General features: G+C 36.7%; 2 protein-coding genes across 6 annotated transcripts in view; one reads left to right on the top strand and one right to left on the bottom strand.

Moving 5' to 3' along the window:
- LOC136840017 (F-box/WD repeat-containing protein sel-10) overlaps nucleotides 1–3657 on the top strand; it is a 35196-nt gene extending 31539 nt beyond the window's left edge. For 4 of the 5 annotated variants that reach the window (XM_067106303.1, XM_067106304.1, XM_067106301.1 and 1 more), the window contains one exon: nucleotides 86–376. In XM_067106303.1, coding sequence (XP_066962404.1) covers nucleotides 86–304 — 219 coding nt within the window. In that variant the 3' untranslated portion in view covers nucleotides 305–376. Of the gene's footprint in view, nucleotides 1–85 lie in introns of all 5 variants that reach the window. The other variant, XM_067106302.1, reaches the window with a different exon arrangement.
- A 2667-nt stretch (nucleotides 3658–6324) lies between these two features.
- Nucleotides 6325–15758, bottom strand: part of Megf8 (multiple EGF like domains 8) — a 29855-nt gene continuing 20421 nt past the window's right edge. The window contains exons 13-17 of the mRNA XM_067106299.1: nucleotides 14289–14480; nucleotides 13624–13778; nucleotides 13204–13387; nucleotides 12133–12601; nucleotides 6325–11450 (exon numbers count right to left, since the gene is read on the bottom strand). Coding sequence (XP_066962400.1) covers nucleotides 7380–11450; nucleotides 12133–12601; nucleotides 13204–13387; nucleotides 13624–13778; nucleotides 14289–14480 — 5071 coding nt within the window. The 3' untranslated portion in view covers nucleotides 6325–7379. The remainder of the gene's footprint in view (nucleotides 11451–12132; nucleotides 12602–13203; nucleotides 13388–13623; nucleotides 13779–14288; nucleotides 14481–15758) is intronic.

Raw genomic sequence — 15758 nt, 5'->3', positions numbered from 1 at the left:
GAGCCATTTCTTTATGACTGAAGTTACAATCATTTGCTTGTAAAGGTAATAAAAATTGTTGTTTTAAAAATGATTTTGCCAACAGGGTCCCGAGATGATTGTCACAGCTGCAGGTGGCCATGGTACAGTGGTTGTGACAGGAGGATGGGATTCTGAGCTTAGGCTCTGGGATCTCCGCACAATGAAAGAGACTGGAAGATGCTCCGTACCAGGAGTTCCTAATGGTATAGCTGTTGGTGAAAATGGAGATGTTTATGCTGTAGGTGTTGGCGGTTTTATCTGCAAATTGAAGGTGTCCACTTGATTCAGTCCCGAACTTTCCTTTGGATTAGAGTCATGCATAAAAATATATAAGTATACAGTACATAAGATTCTACCTTTTGGTTTTTCTTGCACTACCTGGCTTCTTGCGCAGATTGCTATCATTCACAACTAAATATGGCTTCCATCCATTTCAATGTATGTAAACATCTTGTATCCGCATCAGTACATTAATTTCAGTGCTTCCGACATTATAAATGCCCCCAGTTATCCTCGTTTAAGAAACGTTTCAAGTACCATCTGCAATTCAAGCTGAATCTTCTACATGGAGTCAAAGTGGCATGTTGTCATGATAGGGCACACAATTGTGAATCAATGCCGATTGCTTGCATACAAGGTTCTCCTTCAAAGGCTTGAACATTCCAAGTGACAGTATATCAGTTCCTTGATGGTGATCCAACAATACTGACGCAAAGTTTGTTTTGGTTCTTTTGAAATTTTGGCGGTTATTCTTGTGAAGGATAGAAAACACCTTCTCATTTTTCTCCAGTGATGTTCTGTCATTGTCTTCTAGTGATGCTGTGCCTCTCCTGAAGTGCAAGTGTCTGAAAACGCTTCACAAAGCTCATTATTTCAGTGCCATTTGTCAAGTCAGGAAGGGTGTATAAGGTAATTTAGGATGCTGCTCTTTGAAGAAGCACCCTCAACAGTCTGAAAACTGAAAAGTAAGTTCTTAATTGTCATAATGATCAAGAGATCTCTTCTTTACTATATTCCCATCTTAAAGTAAACATTTGACTCTATAAAGGCGATAATAGTTATGTTTCATAGATCATAGATAAACACCACTGGTTGACACCAAGGTTCTCAATCCTTTGTAAGCTCAATTTGCATTTAATTAAACATCAAACTGAGGAAGACAAGTGAAAGGGTTTCATGCTATTGAACAGTCTTTCAAAGCGATCCAGTTAACACCTCAATTCCAATACAGTATTGTCAGATCCAATTTGGAAGGAAACTAATACTGTAGCTATATGAATGTGGTCTTCATCTTTCAGCAACACTACTCTCCCTTCTATACAGAACAGTTAAAACTTCCAAGAACCAAAACATAAAATCCTTCTTGTTTTGGGGTGACAAATTTGGTCCCTAGAATATGCATCTGGGCCTTAATAGTTTTTCTTCCAAGAGGCTGACTGACCAAAGTAAAAAAAACTAGGAAATTTCACTAACTTCTTTAGATGATGATGTAACGTTATGTAATAAGAAAAAGAAATTAATACTTTAAGTTTACATGAATGTTGTCTCCTGTGAGAGTAACCGACATTCAAATCACATAAGTGTACTTACGTCTTCCACCTGCTAATGCTACCCCTCTGGTCCTACAACTTCATTTTTCTTAGAAAATGTCAACTTTCCCTTACTTCTGAGCTGACAACAAAGCATTTCTGCAACTAAGATTAACTTCAGAAAGTACAGTAACTGTTTATTAATAGTGTAATAAAATAGTGCATATAGACGGCACAAAAACTTAAACTTGCAATGTGGTTATAAAAAACAAGTCTCTTATATGAGCCTCCATTACACAATCACAAAAATAAAATTTTGTGATCTGATAATAACGAGTAAAAATGAAAGGAAACCATTTCTGTTATGAGAAAAAAACTTCAGATTTATGGGTACAATATATTTTCAATGATTCTTTAATTAATGTCTGTGAGCTTAAAACCTTAGATATTACTCTCAAGTAGACTAAACTTAACTTAGATTATCATCAAGTCTCTAACATATTGGCACAGCCTTTTTTGGGGGGATTTAACAAGCTGTGTTAAATAGCTATGAATTCACATTTTAAATACTTAAGTACATCTTGATATGAGACATAAATGTATAATTACCTGAATAAACATCTGAGAGTTAGCAAAGATTCGATGGGAAAATTTGCACACAAGATACAAGTCACACTGATCTCTACCTTGTGAGAAAGGATATCTTAAAAGTGACAAAATAAATAGGCTAGCAAAACTATTAAACAAATCATACACAAAATGCTATACAGTATTCATAAAAGCAATAATCCTGTAGTCATATTAACAGAAAGTCTTGTAGTTGTGGAGATTCTGTACAAAATTTACAACTTAACCAAGCCAATGGTTTAACAACATGTAATGACATACACTTTACATAAGATCATATAACTGACACATGTGATTCAACCTCTCATTTTTCACATTTTCACTGTTCTATGATGGAATGATGAACTCTGCACTAATAATGAAGACAGCTGACATAATTTACTACAAAACTAAATCGTTCTGTCTATCAATCAATGAAATATAAATGTACCTAACAATACTGCGTGTAAGCAATGGCCTGGTAATCAAAGCCCAGTAAATCTAAAATGCATTTTAGAAAACTGAATAGACCTTGATTTTTTCTTATATACTGCAAAGTACTATCTTTCCATTTACACTTTTTTCATCAAAAATTCTCGCATAACAAGCATGGTGGCAGAAAACTGGACTGCATATGATAAAACACCAAGAATGATGCTAACAGTTAATTCCGATATAATCTTAAATAACCAATCTAAAGACTCTCTCGCCACAATCCTAATACCTTACTACAGCTGTAAAAATAATACTTTATGCGTATAACAATTAATTTGTACAAAGAACTGCAAACATTTCTGTTAAAGCTATTGCAGTACTTACTATTAAACTTAAAATATGGCCATCCATCCTACAGTCGGAAACAGTGGCATCACACAAAAACATCTAAGCAGCAATCAGAGAGCACACAACTACCCAAAACTGGATCAAATAAAATTTTATTACCCCAAAAAATTTTTTGTTTTTCTTTCTGTACAGCAATTAAAGTCATCCTACCAAGAATTATTAAACTGGACCACTTCAAATATTGTCATCCCCTCCTGAGATAAGAAAACCATTCTCAAGATTCCTCTACGACATCCAACAAAAAAGAATGACACTGAACAGCTCAATATCTATTCTCGGCAGTCCGAAATATAATCACGACCGGATAAAATATTGCAGAAATGTATGACAGTAGAACACACTCTATTTTCACCGGTAAAGGAATGGGTGGTTGTCATCTATTTATTGTTTTTGAACAGTAAACAGTTTTACCTCCCACTATCATGAATGCAATTTCGACTGTAATTCTACTCACATGCACCCTTTCTCCTGTGCTTTTATTTCAGAAGTTCTGCGACTATGCTTCTTTAATACTGGTGCTTGATCACAAGTTTTCTCTAATATCTTTTCTTTTACAGAATCATTTTCAAGATCGGTTTTATTTTTTCTTGAGGAGTACTAAATTATGTACTTTTAAGTAAAAAATGACTCCGATGTTTGTAATAAACACTGAAATAAAGTGCTATTACTTTTTTTTCATAAACTACACAGATGTCACTTTTTCTAGCTGAAGTTGTAAGAAGTAATTTTTTTTACCAACTTTACACTTTTTATTACTGTACAATTAATACACCTCCAATCACCAATACTACTACTACTACTGCTACTACTGTTACTGCTTACAATGATGATCACTATGAAATTCCTGTACAACTAAAAAGGTTAAACAATACAATTATAAGTGACAGCTGCTTTTACAATCCAAGTGCTCATCAAAATGTCTAAATTATTACTAGAGTTAGCACCCAAATACTGTTCAACTTGCTCAGAAATCAAGTAGAATCTCAAGAAAATAAGCCCATCATCACAAGATATCCTAAAATAGCAGACTATCACCGTTCTCACAACAACCTGGGTTAAGCTAAGATGCTTTCATAAACTGAGTTGGTCAAGAAGTGGTGTTAATTACTACTGCAGAGTGTATAGGTACAGGTAAGGGTGGTACGGGAAACCTACTTTGAGTTGAGCATCTCTCCCAAAATATACAGTACAGTAATTAAGTAGAACTTCATTTTGTCTTTCCCTTACCATTCTTACACACTGCTAACAATATTCTCCTGGGTCTCCTAAATCATTTAACACCTGATTCCTTATCACCTCTTCCCAACTATACTCTAGTATTTTGTCAGTTTCACTCTATCCAAATATACAATTTCTACAAAGCAGTAATTTATTACATAAGACATAACTGCTCTATTTTACTAGATTTAGACCAAACCCTTTGGTCAAGCTGCACTAGGGCTGACAAGATTTTAACACAGTGATATGCATAAAGTATTTCATATAGCTAGCCTAACATACCCAACCTTGCTTAGAAGGAAGTACTGCCTGCGATCTAAAGCAACGTCTTAGTGAAAGGCTCATATTTCGAGATTCTACAGTATAAAGTTAACCAGAACGACTTTTGTCATCTCAAACTAAATAAACCTTACAGTTGAGCCCTGCGAATCTAGAAATGGTCTCAAACCTTAACTTATAATGATAGAAAAGAAGTGTAAGTAGCTAAGAAAAATGGTGGCTTATGTGCAGACAACCAAAATCTACCACCTGGTAACTTACAACTTTAAGATCAATAAGACCCAGTGATTCAGATGCAAGAAGCATGGATATTGCAGTCATAGACTTACTACTGATAGGTCAGAACAAAGGATCACTGACAGTATTTGTATTTTGTGCTCTAACATACAAAAGCATGCATGCTAAATACAAAAAAGAATGCATTATGAGACTAGAAACAATTATATCAATATAAAGTCAATTACTGGAAATAGACTTTGGGTGATAATTATTGTCATAACTCTAGTAGTAGTAGTAGTATGTAATTAGTGGTAGTGATAGGACCTATTAAGTCAAGCTCACTGACTGACTATAAAGCAGTTTATGACAGTGCCAAACTTCTCAGTGATACAAGGCTAAGCCTGAAGGGTTTGCTCCATTTTAAGGTACATTTAATTTAACACATTACAGCTTCTTAAAATTCAGTAAGTGCCAAAGCTCAAAAGTTGAAAACTTTACTCAAATTTATTTAAGGAAAATTTGACTCAAAACTAACATAACATATGAGTAAGGGCTAATGTAGTATTGCACTCTCCACACAAGAATCAGGAGGGGTGGGCCAAACTTTGTGTAAAACAAATGGGTTCATTTGACGACTGATTCTTTCAGGGACGTCAATCAACAAAGTCTACCAATTACTTTTTGTGAGAGATTTTTAAAGTGCCACAACCATCTACAGAAATATTTAAATTCTAGTCAGAACAACTACAACTACAGCTATCTGATCTGCAGCCTCGGTTACTTTTAATGTCCGGAGAAGGCGGAGGATATGTCAGTGCCCCATTTCATGTCAATTCCCAGAAAACATTACAATCATGGGATGACTGACAACCCAACTAATCTGGTAAATAATTTTGAATGCCTTATTCCAAAGCTTTCATAAAATTCAAATTGGACACATAAAATCAGTGATGGCTAGTTTTAGAAGTTCTGACACGATGTACGTACTCAATTATAAAAAAATATCTTTGATTCAACACAACGTTTTACTAAAGGAGTATTCAACATGGAACTGAAACTTTCTTACATGACCTACGAAGCCAGCAAAGCACTAAATTCTCAATTATCTTGAATTTCAATATTAACACAATGCCTAACTATCAGCTTATACAATTCCACTATATAAAGTGCAACAAAATTAAACCTCGTTACACATTTATCGCAAAACGTTAAAATTCTGAAGTCATCACATAACAGTTTGTAATGTACAACCTGGAATACTATGCAGAGTTAATGATGACACCCTGATTGAAGACTAAAACAAACAGCTGTTACAATACTGGCACTTGTTATCTTATCAATATGCAAATGTACAGAACTTAAGATTCCCTTTGTTACCCACTCTTATTACAAATTTCAAAATTTCTGAAAGAAAGAAACCCTTCCCACCCTCCAATAACTCTGTAAAATATATATATATATATATTATAGTATATAAGCTTCAAATATTCTATGAAGGATGATACCTATAAATACATATGAGCATTCTGTATTCTTTAAACTATGTCACTCTAAAATAAAAATATAGTTATAAAATCAAAGCAAAATACAAATGAAAAAATAATCATGATTTTTAAACTTACGTTTATTCAACTCACTTATTCTATGAGATTCGACAATAGTATCACAGAAAATAACAGCAACCTAACGATACACAAGGTAAAATGTGGTGAATGTATTCCAGAAGAGGAATACAACGTAGGAAAGCATCACAAAATAAAACAAAATATTCTTGCGTCATTTACAAATGCACCATTCAAGTATATTACAGCAATAAAATGAAATGAAATCACAGCAGTTTTACAAGTCTAATATTCAGATTGAATCTGCAATATGCACCAGGGAGTTATTGTCTAGTCCATCCTAAAATATGCAATGAAATGTAATTATTAATTTTCATAAGGAACATGCCAAACTGCATGAAAATCTGAGTTGCATGACCTAACATCAATTGCCTAAACAAACTTCTTCCAAAGTTGATAACTATATCAGGCAACTTTTCCTAAGAGCAAAAAAAGGAAAAAAAATGAAAAATAAATAAAATCATGAAGTCCTCTTCCTTCAGACAGAAAATACACTGGAGGCCAAGCTCTAGGTAGTTTTAACAGCATCTGATCCAACCAATAAAAATTCTTCCATTCCATACTCATATAACTCTGAGAGTTACTATTCTACAATACATTTATAACATTCTAAATTCAGCAAAATAAGCCCAGTCTACTTCTGGGCTACCTGCGAAAGATGAAGTACTTAAGAATGTGGTAATAACAAAAAATTTGGTAACAAGCTTAAAAAATGAGATCTTTCTTGACCACATATTCTAAATGTCAGGTTCGTAAGATTTGCTGTGTAATGTCTCCAAATACAGTACTCAGAAATAAAACATTCTAATGTGCACAATACTTTAGGAACAAGTCAAACATTGGTTTTTTCTTCCTGCATGGTAGAATCTTTTCAGCTGTCAAACTTGTTTTTACACTGATTACAGTACAGCATATTCAAACGTACTGTTAAAACACTAAAACCACAGAAAACAATGTACGAGGACAATTACACATTCCATAATGCTGCTTCTAGGAACTGCCTCCTGGTACTTTGCAAATTTTCATCTTCATCCACTGAAGTCTAAGGTGCCATATGAGAAGTTCTACGACGAAGGTGGAAAGGTCTCGAAGCTGGGGGATATATTCGAGCCATCAAACATAAAGCTGATCCTAAAGCTAAACGATGTCTAGGACCATCTCCCTGGCCAACGGTTCCTCCAATTCCCCCACCAGGCAACTGGACCATAACACTCAACACTGCAGCAACTCCATCATCCGTTGGTTCCACAGCCAGCGGCCCTACATCAAAACCGTCCGCATAGCGGTCCTTCTTTGCTGCTCTTTTACGTCTTCCTGGTGACCATGGGGTGGGATCAGGGGGCATATCATGGATTTCAGAATGAAATTCGTCATCTGAATGAAGCACTAGTGTTATGGATGCACTGGGACGTTTTGCCATGTGCAGCATCTCGACAACGTGACGTCTTCTTGCCCGTCGCAGATCCACTCCTTGTTTGATTTTCCACACAACTACACAGACAGCAAGAAATAGGAAAAAGCAAGAGAAAAACACAGAAAAAAAGACAAACAGATCAATTCTCGGTTGATCCTGTCTAAAGAATATAGAACCAAGTGTTTCTACTTCATTCTCATTACCCACACCATACACTACAACAAAAAACTTTGCAGATCGTAAGTCATGTTGGTGTTGGGGGAGAGTAATGACAAGTCTATTGGTCACGTTCCTGACAATTAAAATATCATTCGATCTTGAAATAGTTGCAAAAGTCTTCAACCCCTCTGCCGTTCTTTCTATGAGATGATACTCTGTGATTGTCCGTTGTGTAGTATTGACAACTACCTCTTTTTTAGGGGTCATGGCAAAGCTGCTCAAGTCAAAAAGATCAAAGCCAGTCCCCACATATGTCCTCTTCAGAGAGGTCGCGTACATAACAGGTGCTGCAGCCTCTTCCGCTATGGGATAATTACCATCAATTTCTACTTGATGCAGCATAGTGCTCTGATTGACATTCACCACAAACGTGTCATCTCGCGAACTGAAGTACACGTCAGCACCACCTTTGGTAATATCCAATATCAACCTAATATCAACGTTCATAAATTTTGGCTGTACAGCAAAGAAAACAGTTTGTCCTGGATTAAGTGGGCTAGGCTTTGTATTACAAGCATCCTGAGTATAAGGATCCAGACAAAACTCTTTTTCTACACTCATTTGCTTAAAACACTGATGACCATTACTTGGGTTACCGATATACGACTCTTTACACTTTGAACACTGCTGCTGCCAACAAAATTTTTCATCTTCCTTGTCACTGTTACTTCCATGAGGCTTGCCATTACAAGGTGTGTCAGTGTTGTTTCCACAGTCACAGTTAGTCCCCCATATTGCATCACAAGTTGTGCCATGGCCATTGCACTGGCAAGGGCGGCAACGTCTCTGCATATTCTGGGTACCTCGAAAGAAACCAGGAAGGCAGTCATCACATCTAGACCCCGTTGTATTATTTTCACAATGCAAGCATACTGCATCTGTTCTAGCACCTTCTGTTACCTTCATAACAAGAATATCTAATAGTGGGTCCAAGGGGAAAGATAAATTTGATGATGCAATAAGCTCACTTGGAATACAATGGTTAGCATGTTTATTGCAATAATCATAACAACTGATACAATGGCCATTGTTCCTTGGGTCACCAACAAAATTTGGCTGGCACTTCTCACACTCCTCTCCCATGGTGTTATTGTGACACTTTAAGCACACATTTAGTTTATCTGGCCCTTCACAGTCCGAGTGGCCATTACAGAGACATTTCGTAGAGCAATTTGTGCCTACATAGCCAAAATTACATGAGCAATTGTTTGGTTCAATACATGAGCCAAACTGACAACCTTGAGAACATACAGGAATACAAACACTATCCTCTGTCATATTGTAACCTGGAGAACATTCACATTCATACCCTTTGAGACGATCAACACAAACCTGACTCTTGGCATCACAAGTATGATGCTGGTTTTTACATTCATTCTCTGGAGGGCAGACATCAAAATGCCAAGAAACTCGTGGCAAACTATTTGCACTAGCACTAGATACTAAACGAGAGCTGTACTGAAGCCTGTGGAGTGTGGTGATGGAACTATTTGCAAGGACATCTTTGAAATCCCGGTCTCCACATTTACCCTTGTATGGTGCTTCTAAACGCCCTTCAGTGCATACACCAAGTCCACCAACTTCTGTGTCAAGTGCACACCAACCGCACTTGGGCTGACTGAGGCAAAGAGAACATTCTGTAAACTCTTCACAAGGCCTGGGACACTGTTCTTTCCCCCCCGATAATATCAACCCACAAGTGCCACCCAAACAACGGAGAGCTATGTAACTAGGAGACAAACATTCTCCCAGGGATGGTGACCAATGGCACTGCTGCCAACCTCCTTCAGCCCCTAATGCACTTACACATTCTTCGCAACTTGTGTAATAATGACACCTCACAGGGCACTGCCTTGGAGGAGAAAATTCTACTTTGTATGAGGAATGACGTGTGATTTTACTCTTCACACAATTCCAGTTATACTTAGGCGTGGAATTCAAAGTGTAACCTGATTCCGAGGAACGTCGCACCTGACGTGTCCAGATGCAACGACGAAGGTCGTAGCACTTATTGCAGTCCGAAGCAATGCAAGTTCCCTCATAACATTTATCTGACTCTATGATGAAACGACCTGGACTACTGTCATTTCTTGCCTGAGAATCACACAGATTCTCTTGAGCACAGTCACTGTCACGAGGAATGCATTTACCCTTAGAGCAAGACAGGCACCACTGACAACGCTGCTCAGAATGTGGATGGGCTGGCCATTCAGCCAGGCATTCTGTACATGAGGTATGTTGATAGCAATCGTGATCCTCTAAGAGCCTTTCATCACAACGTACACCCACTACACTTGTTTTGCTACCACGAGGGGTTAGGCATGTAAGTGGTTCAGTGCGTGTGTTAGAATAACAATATGATGTATTCGTTCCAGAACTTTCATGAACAACGCAGTTAGCACACCCAATAACATCTCTACACTGGGTCTGATTAGCATTCAAAGTGCAAAGATCTGGAGGAATCTGAATCTCAATCATGCTTCCATCTAGAATGCCATAATACCCACCAAAAATGTAAATCTTAGACTCGTGAATAGCTGCACTGTTGCCAATAAGTGGAATGGTGTCATGACCTACTAAGGTTATAAACTTGTCATTAAGTGGTATCCACATATTGCACTTATAAGAGTATACCAAGAGCCCCTGATCTGAATTGAGATGGTCAATTATGTCCCCACCAATTATGACCATATAATCTTGAGTTGTGACTGCTGAATGGAAAGTCCTTGGAGCTGGAAGTGATGCTGGATTAAGATTTGTTCTATGATCTGGAGGGAGGACAGACCACTTCTTACGATTATAGTCCAGTGCATAAAGGTCTGGAAAATGATCCACTTGATCAACCTTGAAAGAATAGCCTCCATACACATAAAATGTCTTAGTTCCTTCATGATACACAGTACTGTGACCATATATGCCAATGGGAATAGCACCACTTGTTTGGACTTTGTGCCATTTACCATTCCGGAGATCATATTCCCAGATGCGTTCCAAAAAGCCAAACTCTGAAGAGGCCCCTCCAATAAGAACCAATGACTGATATTCCGAATCCGCTCGGTGAGTCAAAGTGTGACCTGCAAGTGCTGGTAAATCAGGATGAATTTTCAACTTAGTCCAGCTTTCAGACACGATATTAAATTTCCAGAAATCATTCAAGAATGAGGTACCGTTCAGTCCTCCATAGATATACATTTCCCTTTGCGTTACCACATAAGCCGCAGCATGAAAATATCTATTTGGGGGAGGCTGTCGTCCTGGCTGGACATTAACGGTTACTTGTTCCCATGAGTTGCTATTATTGTGTGTGTCAAATTTCTGGATATCATTAAGAGGTCCTCTTGACAAAGAATAGCCACCAAAAATCCATAATGCTCCACGATGATCAACCACCAAGGAATGGCCCATTCTGGGAAGAACTGTGCTTAGGTGCATCACAGAAGGGGCTATCTTTTCAGGAGAAAACAACTCTGTCACCACCACCTGAAAATCAGATAGGGCAGTGTAAAGTACGAAGTTTACACATACACTGACCTTCAATATTCTATTTCATAAGATGAGAGGAATTTCACTTTACTTTCTTAATACAAAATATATCATGTTTATGTATCTGAAGTTCTTTTAGTCATTATATTGTTAAGATGGAAAGAATACTAAGTGATCACAAGGACAGTTGAGTGAATTTATCATCATTAAGGAATTTGATACAAGTAGCTTGAGTTTAACTGGATCAACAACATAGGATCGTAGTCCTAGCCTGCAATTATTGTTTCTAAAAAATAAAAGGGTGAAAACTGGAACAAGAAAAAGTTGGAGAAGTTGAAAAGTTAGGTTTCCTGAGATACATGAGAACAGATGAAAAGAAGAGTAGCAAAGCATCTGGGAGTCACAAACTAGCTAAAACCACTGCATCCTGGCAGGATGAGGTTTACATAGGCAAGGCTGCTAGATGTACCTTCAGACATGAAAAATTAACTTTCAAATACAGTATTATAATTCTTCCAGATAATGTCACCAAATTAAACAAAAATTTTGCCATAAGCAACAAGAGTAATTACAATGGTAGCTTTTACACCTCCAGTGAAGTTCTGAAATTTACTTTCATGTTAAACAATATCCAAAGAAAAAGTATTACTGTAACAAAACTGAAAACAAATGTTCTTACCTGATGGTCACGTCGAACAATGCTACAATCTTCTCCCACAAAACCTGAAGTACACTCACAACGTCCATACGTCAGTGAACAAGTACCACGTCCCTCAGCTTCTGAACATTTATTAGGGCAGATTGGAATGCCGCAATCAACTCCAACCCTCTTCTCCTTACAAACAGGCTTATTACTGACACAAACCCTGTCCTTTCCTGTATTTTCTTTACAGCGGAGTACCTCGTAGGTTGCATTAAAACCTTGTGTCAAGGAAGCCTTTTCATAAAAGACTGTCATCAACCCACTGACTGACTGTACGGTCAGAGGGTATGATGCTCTGTTTTCACAGAAAGCCCCAATCTTGTTTTTCTGACGATCCCAGTAGGCATCTCCCGAGACAAAATCTGGAAGGCCATCGTATACATACACAATGCCTTCCCCACATCTAACGTTGATTTCTTTTATGGTGATCTGAATGACGTACGTCCTACGGATATGAAATGTCACAGTCATACTTCTGAGTTACTGTCATAAAAAATAGTACATACTGACATCAATGCAATTAACTCTGAAAAATATTTATAGCGAACTCTGCTGATCCATTACTGTTTAATATGTGATTCCAGAGCAATTTTGGAATGCTGGAAGGTTTTTGATGGATAACTTCTGAATATGGGCAAGTATGTTTCAAATAATTTTAGTAACTTGTTACTCAATTAATGTACATTTAAAATAAGATACATAAAATCTATAATAATGTACTGTACAGTACAATAAATGTAAATAATTTAACATCATTAAAAAATATAACAGGCTCATTCATCACTTATTTACGATTGCCTTATATGAAACAACTTGCTACTGAATAAAATGAAAAACTGTTAAGTACTAAAAATACAATGAGTAAAAAGCTTCAAGTAAGGCTTCATTTCTGAACATGTTAATAGGAGAGGAACCTTTTATAAAATACATCCGGTAAGTGGTCAAATCATCTAAACCTCTAATCCTAATATCTCATACCAATCGAGCAAAGATTTTGGATTCTTACTGCTTGTGGAACTTTTATTTAATCAGTACAGCTGAACTAACCCTGAAAGAGCCACTGAAAGGGGTTCCAATGAATCATTTGGGGTTATTATCCACATGCACGATGTCCCAGCCTCCAACTTTGTTGTTTGAGCTCCCAAATGTCCGTAAGATGCTTTGGTCAATATATTGCGAGCACTGCACTCCCGATAACAACGTCCTCCATTGCGTGGGTCACCATAAAACCCTTAAAAGGAAAGACCAATATTTATAGTATAACAAATTCTAGGATGCATAACAGGAAAAAAGGTATGTTGTACAATATTTTCATTACAAAATATGAAATAAAGCCTAGTCAACAGAGTCAAAGCTAAGACAGTAAGTCTTAGTGCAGAATAAGCAATGACTTCTACTAAATACAATTACAAACTTGGAATAAAAAGCCATTAGAAGGTATATCATACAGTACTTAGCTACAAATACCTGGTAGACACTTGTGGCAGTTGTGGCCATAGGTGTTATGAATACAAAAACAATATCCAGTGGTTTGGTCACATCGTCCCTTAGATTCATCTGAATGATCGTTGCAGTTGCACATCTGACACCCAACAGTTGTGGCATTACCAAAACTCCCAGGCCTGCAGGTACAATAAGGTTTATATTATTTTCTGATTTTCAATACTGCTAAAGAAAGGACTATAATATCAATCTAAGCAAGTTATGCATAAAATTACATCATCAAAACAAGACCAATTTTCAAATCAAGAGATTATGAAAGCAAACTGCTACAGACTCTTCACCACAGGCTTCTGTTAAAGCTTATCAAATCTGAACAAAGAGCAATGTTCATTTGTGTGTGCTTATTCTTGAGGGTATACAATCACTAAGTAAATCCTCAAAGATTTGGACTTTAAAGATCTGATTTTTGTGAAGATCTGAGGATGTTTATCTGGTATTTCACACAGACATAACACAATTCATGGAAATGAATGGAGTAAAAAATCTAATGAAAAACAAAGCTAACAAACAATTTGTCAGAAATTTTATATTTACATTTAAAGTTTCAGGTATTTATGCTAAAAATACATATAACCTGTTCAAAGGTAAATGTAAGAGAAACAGAAGCTCGAATCAAAGCCAATACTCACCGACATTTTTCACAAAATTCCCCAGTGGTATAGTCCTGACACTGATCACAGATGCCAATTCCCTTGTTGCATGTGGAATGGTTGTGGCATCTGCAGTTGATTGAGCAATCTGGTCCTGTCCACCCAAGATTACACATGCACTTGAAGTCTGGTGCACCTGAGCAGTACCCATGAATGCAGTTCTCATAACACCTGAAAATATGTAAACACTTATTGGTTACCATGCTGATATTAGTAATTGTCAATGGGGTAGCTTTAAACTTGTATTCTACATAATCCTATTTTTGGCAATCAGGTAAAATTAATTTAAACCCTTATCTCCCTGAAATAGGCAACAAAATAGTAATAAAGTCCGACCTCGAAAATTCAGCATTCCATGGTCCAGGAACTCCCATTGTCCAAGACATTTTTGAATCAGGCACCATTAGCTCTTGAATAACTATGAGGGCAGCACCACATTTCAGTTTTTGGATTTTTTGGGTTTCAGAACTGAAGGTTGCTCCGTAAATACACTAGCACAGTATTTCCAATGAAAACTTTCTGTGAAACTCAAAAAATATACAGCATACAAAAGAACCGTAATTTGTGTATATACGTGTATCTTCCGATCTTGTGTATCATGTGATCATTAAAATTTCATCCAAAAACATTATTTTATCAAATATCTAGTGTTTAGTGTATAGTGCAAGATGTATTTTCAGTAAATTACACTTTGATAGTCTTCCTATTCCTATCTTGGTTTCTGACGATACCACTGATAACACACATTACATCCGAGTTAGCTTTTAACTAATAAATGGGCCTAGAAGCCAAAGTTTATTAGATTAAATGCAAATCTTCATACATTAAATCAGGCTTACCAACACTGCGACTTGTCTAAGAATTCATCACTATTTCTTATAATTAACAACCACTTGCTATCGTGTGCAAGACACTGGGATTAACAACAGTAAGTACTGACATAAACAATCGAATCGAGAAACAGACGTTTGCCAACGTCAGTTACCTTAACTAACACACATTTGTTATGGGTTGCGTTACAGCTGTCAACTTGTTAAAAATTTGCTGAAAAATTTATTAATTTTAAACAGCAACTCCCATAAACAAAAAGAGAGTAAATCTTTATTCAATCTTCACTCAATAGAGAGGAAAGTGTTAAGAAAGTATGCCACTAAATTTATGGTTGTGCCTGTAGCTGAAGAAATAATGTGCAGGCCATAAAACATTTTGGAAGAGGCAAAAGCAACATCTGATACTAGCGAAATCACTACATCTTTACTTCATTTAACTTACTGCATTTATAAATAAAGTAAATTGTATTTTTAAACCTAGAAGTGATCATTTATGAAAAAAAAAAAAATCCAAAAGGCATCCCATTTACCATCTGATGTCGGAAAATGCAATCACACGTGCAAGTTTAAAGGAACAAGGTAGCGGATTTTTAGGTGTTTGCTGATAATGAAAGCCAGC

This window comes from Macrobrachium rosenbergii, chromosome 7 (assembly GCF_040412425.1).
Source record: "Macrobrachium rosenbergii isolate ZJJX-2024 chromosome 7, ASM4041242v1, whole genome shotgun sequence".
NCBI classification, from domain to species: Eukaryota; Metazoa; Arthropoda; class Malacostraca; order Decapoda; family Palaemonidae; genus Macrobrachium; species Macrobrachium rosenbergii.
The sequence above is the reverse complement of the archived record's forward strand: the minus strand, read 5'-3'. Positions and strand labels throughout refer to the sequence as shown.